This window comes from Limulus polyphemus, unplaced genomic scaffold, assembly GCF_000517525.1.
Source record: "Limulus polyphemus unplaced genomic scaffold, Limulus_polyphemus-2.1.2 Scaffold3699, whole genome shotgun sequence".
NCBI lineage: Eukaryota > Metazoa > Arthropoda > Merostomata > Xiphosura > Limulidae > Limulus > Limulus polyphemus.
The window spans coordinates 45,278-48,907 of NW_013669309.1; the positions used below are offsets into that span (position 1 = coordinate 45,278).

Below are 3,630 nucleotides of genomic sequence, written 5' to 3' on the forward strand. Positions count from 1 at the left end.
TAAACAGTTACATGTAATAAAGTGACAGGTAATACTTAACTGTAAACAGATACATGTAATAAAGTGACAGGTAATACTTAACTGTAAACAGTTACATGTAATAAAGTGACAGGTAATACTTGAGACCGGAATTAAGACAGTGACATATAATGAAGTATCACACAATACTTATAAGAAATTCCATTCTTTCAATTAGAGGCTATCCGCCTCTCCATGCAACTACGTCGACCTTATGACCTATACAAGCCAGGCATTATCGACAGTTTCTTGATGGGATTAGTAAACCAGGAATCCAACAGGATGGATCCTGAAGTCACCACTGAAGTACGTTAGCCATTTGAGTTTTAGATATTTTTACATATAACATTAAGTGACAATTAAAGTTGTAATAGTTTTAATCTATGTTTACATTTCTGTTATAATTATAATATAAAACATTGTGAATAGGTAACCAATCACCTGTTCTAAAGCTGCTTTCACTGTAAATAGACAACTAATCACCTGTTCTAAAGCTGCTTTTATTGTAAATATGTAATCAATCATCAGTTCTAAAGCTGCTTTTATTGTAAATAGGTAACCAATCACCTGTTCTAAAGCTGCTTTTATTGTAAATAGATAAAGAACAGGTGATTGGTTACCTATTTACAATGAAAGCAGCTTTAGAACAGGTGATTGGTTACCTATTTACAATGAAAGCAGCTTTAGAACAGGTGATTGGCCAATGAAAGCAGCTTTAGAACAGGTGATTGGTTACCTATTCACAATGAAAGCAGCTTTATATTTTCAGCTTAATGATTATGATTTTTGTACGGCAGCAATACCAAGCGCTGGGCGCTCGTATACCCGATTCCATTTCATTACTCGTCACGATCTCTACCAACCTACCATCATATTTAATTATATGCTCAAAGTAGCGCATCATCTGGCTGGCAGAATTTTAAAAAGACAAACTTGTTTGTCTCGGCAGTAACTGTCGTCATTTCGTACAAGTTACGTGACGATTGGTACCGCAACGGCCGAGATATCGGGGTGACAGACGGACAGATTTTCGTCTTTATATAGTAGATAGTTAGCCAATAATCTATTATAAAGCTATTTTTAATGTTAATAGGTAACCAATAATTTGTTATAAAGTTATTTTTATTGTTAATAGGTAACCAATCATCTGTTATAAAGCTATTTTTATTGTTAATAGGTAACCAATCATTTCTAATAAACCTATTTTTTATTGTTAATAGGTAACCAATCATTTCCAATAAAGCTATTTTTCTTTTTAATATGTAACCAATCATTTCTAGTAAAGCTATTTTTATTGTTAATAGGTAACCAATCATTTCTAATAAAGCTATTTTTTATTGTTAATAGGTAACCAATCATTTGTTATAAAGCTTTTTTTATTGTTAATAGGTAACCAATCATTTGTTATAAACCTTTTTTATTGTTAATAGGTAACCAATCATCTGTTATAAGGTTATTTTTATTGTTAATAGGTAATAAAGCTATTTTTATTGTTAATAGGTAATCAGTCATTTTTAATAAAGCTATTTTTATTGTTAATAAGTCATAGCCAACTAATTAGCTGTTATAAAGCTGTTTTTATTATTAATAGGCAACTAATCATCTTTTCTAATGCTACATATTGATACAGGTAACTAATCATTTATTCGAGAAACCAGGCGAGAGGTTCGGCATGGATCTGGCAGCACTCAACATCCAGCGTTCCAGAGAACACGGTAACCCTGGTTACAATTATTACAGGGAATACTGTGGTCTTCCAAAAGCTCGTGACTTTTATGACCTGGCGGGAATCATGCCCAACACGACAATACAGAGATATGCCCAGCTGTACAAGTAGGTGGCATGAAAAAGTTATACCTGAATATTTTTATTCTCCCTGAGAAACGAACTTTTGAAAGATGCTTTTGGCACAGCCTTGGGTACAACAGACACTTTAAGCAGTAGCTGTGTGTAGGATTTTCTTTAGGAAAAAGAATATGTAAATTATACATAACATAATAAATATAGCAATGTTGCTGACAGATAATTCAAAAATTTGAAGTCCCTCCCTGCGAGTCTGAGAGCTTATAATGCTTAAAATCTTATTTCGATCCCCGTATTGGCCATAGCACAGATAGCCCATTGTGTAGTTATGAGCATAACAAAAAATAAACAGACGAAATAAACTAAAATTTGAATTTGGTCACTGTTGAAAGTCACTTAACAAAAATGTGAATTTTGTCACACTGTTTAAAATCATTTACAGCAACTGAAAAGTAATATAAAAACATCAAATTCGTCATAAAACATGAAAAAATAGTTTTGTTTTTTGATAAAAGTTTTAGGAACGCCATTAATACACATAATAAATTATATGTATGTAACATTTCAGTTGGTATTCAACTTTAACTGTTCTAAAAATGATAATAACACTACTGTTTGTTTTATTTCTCCTGGTTGGATAGCAGCTCTATTGTCCCAAAACTGATAACATTACTGTTTGTGTTTTATTTCTCCTGGTTGGATAGCAGCTCTATTGTCCCAAAACTGATAACATTATTTTTTGTGTTTTGTTTCTACTGGTTGGATAGCAGCTCTATTGTCCCAAAACTGATAACATTATTTTTTGTGTTTTGTTTATCCTGGTTGGATAGCAGCTCTAATGTCCCATAACTGATAATAACATTATTTTTTTGTGTTTTGCTTCTTCTGGTTGGATAGCAGCTCTAGTGTCCTAAGGGCAAAACAAATCTGTCGAAAATTTTTATCTTAATCTGAATCTGTTGTACTGTTTTGTTAATAATATTATATTCCACATGAACAGACACGTTGACGACATCGACTTGTGGAGTGCGGGTATCTCAGAGTATCACCTACCTAACGCCGTTGTAGGCCCAACTTTTGCTTGTCTGATTGCCGATCAATTTTCAAACATCAGGCGAGGAGATCGTTTTTGGTATGAAAACAGTGGCTGGCCTTCTTCGTTTCGACCTGGTAAGTTGCATTGTCCACGCTGTTTCAATGTTAGTCGAATCACTTACTGTATTTCACTTTGTCACAACCGAACTACGAGAGAACTCGCGCTTTTATTCGCAAATCGGACGCGTTGGAACGCACAAAACATTTTGTGGGGGCGGTCGTGCAAATGGATAAAAATTGTCTGCCAATAAAAAAAAAACGCTTTAAAATATTATTCAACAATTCCACCCAATAACAAGTACTGTATTGTACATACAAAAATGTGCAAAATACAAATTAAATTGTTTGATGAGTACTACAAAATCGTAAGTTATACAGACAATACAAATGTTTCATATAAATGACGAGTGTACACATTTTACAGATACACAACCAGTTACAGCCTCTGTAATGTTTACAATTGGCCAAAGAATTACAGTCTCCTTTCATTTCGGCTGGCAAAGTAAGCCGACTGCATAAAAAAAGACTAAATAAAAAATTGTTGTCGGCAAAAATATAAGGGGGGAGCAAAGTTATTAATATAACAGCTGATCAACTCATTTAAACTATTTTACCCCAATGCCAAATGCTATACACTATTTTCGTTATTTTTATCAAGGAAACAACTTAAAATCATGAATAATATTCAACGTTAAACTGGTACACAATTAAAAA

At 33.1% G+C, this 3,630-nt stretch overlaps 1 protein-coding gene across 1 annotated transcript in view; it reads left to right on the forward strand.

Moving 5' to 3' along the window:
- Positions 1–3,630, forward strand: part of LOC106469874 (peroxidase-like) — a 37,271-nt gene that overhangs the window by 30,705 nt on the left and 2,936 nt on the right. The window contains exons 12-14 of the mRNA XM_022398453.1: positions 197–324; positions 1,649–1,851; positions 2,822–2,991. Of these exons, the coding sequence (XP_022254161.1) occupies positions 197–324; positions 1,649–1,851; positions 2,822–2,991 (501 nt within the window). The remainder of the gene's footprint in view (positions 1–196; positions 325–1,648; positions 1,852–2,821; positions 2,992–3,630) is intronic.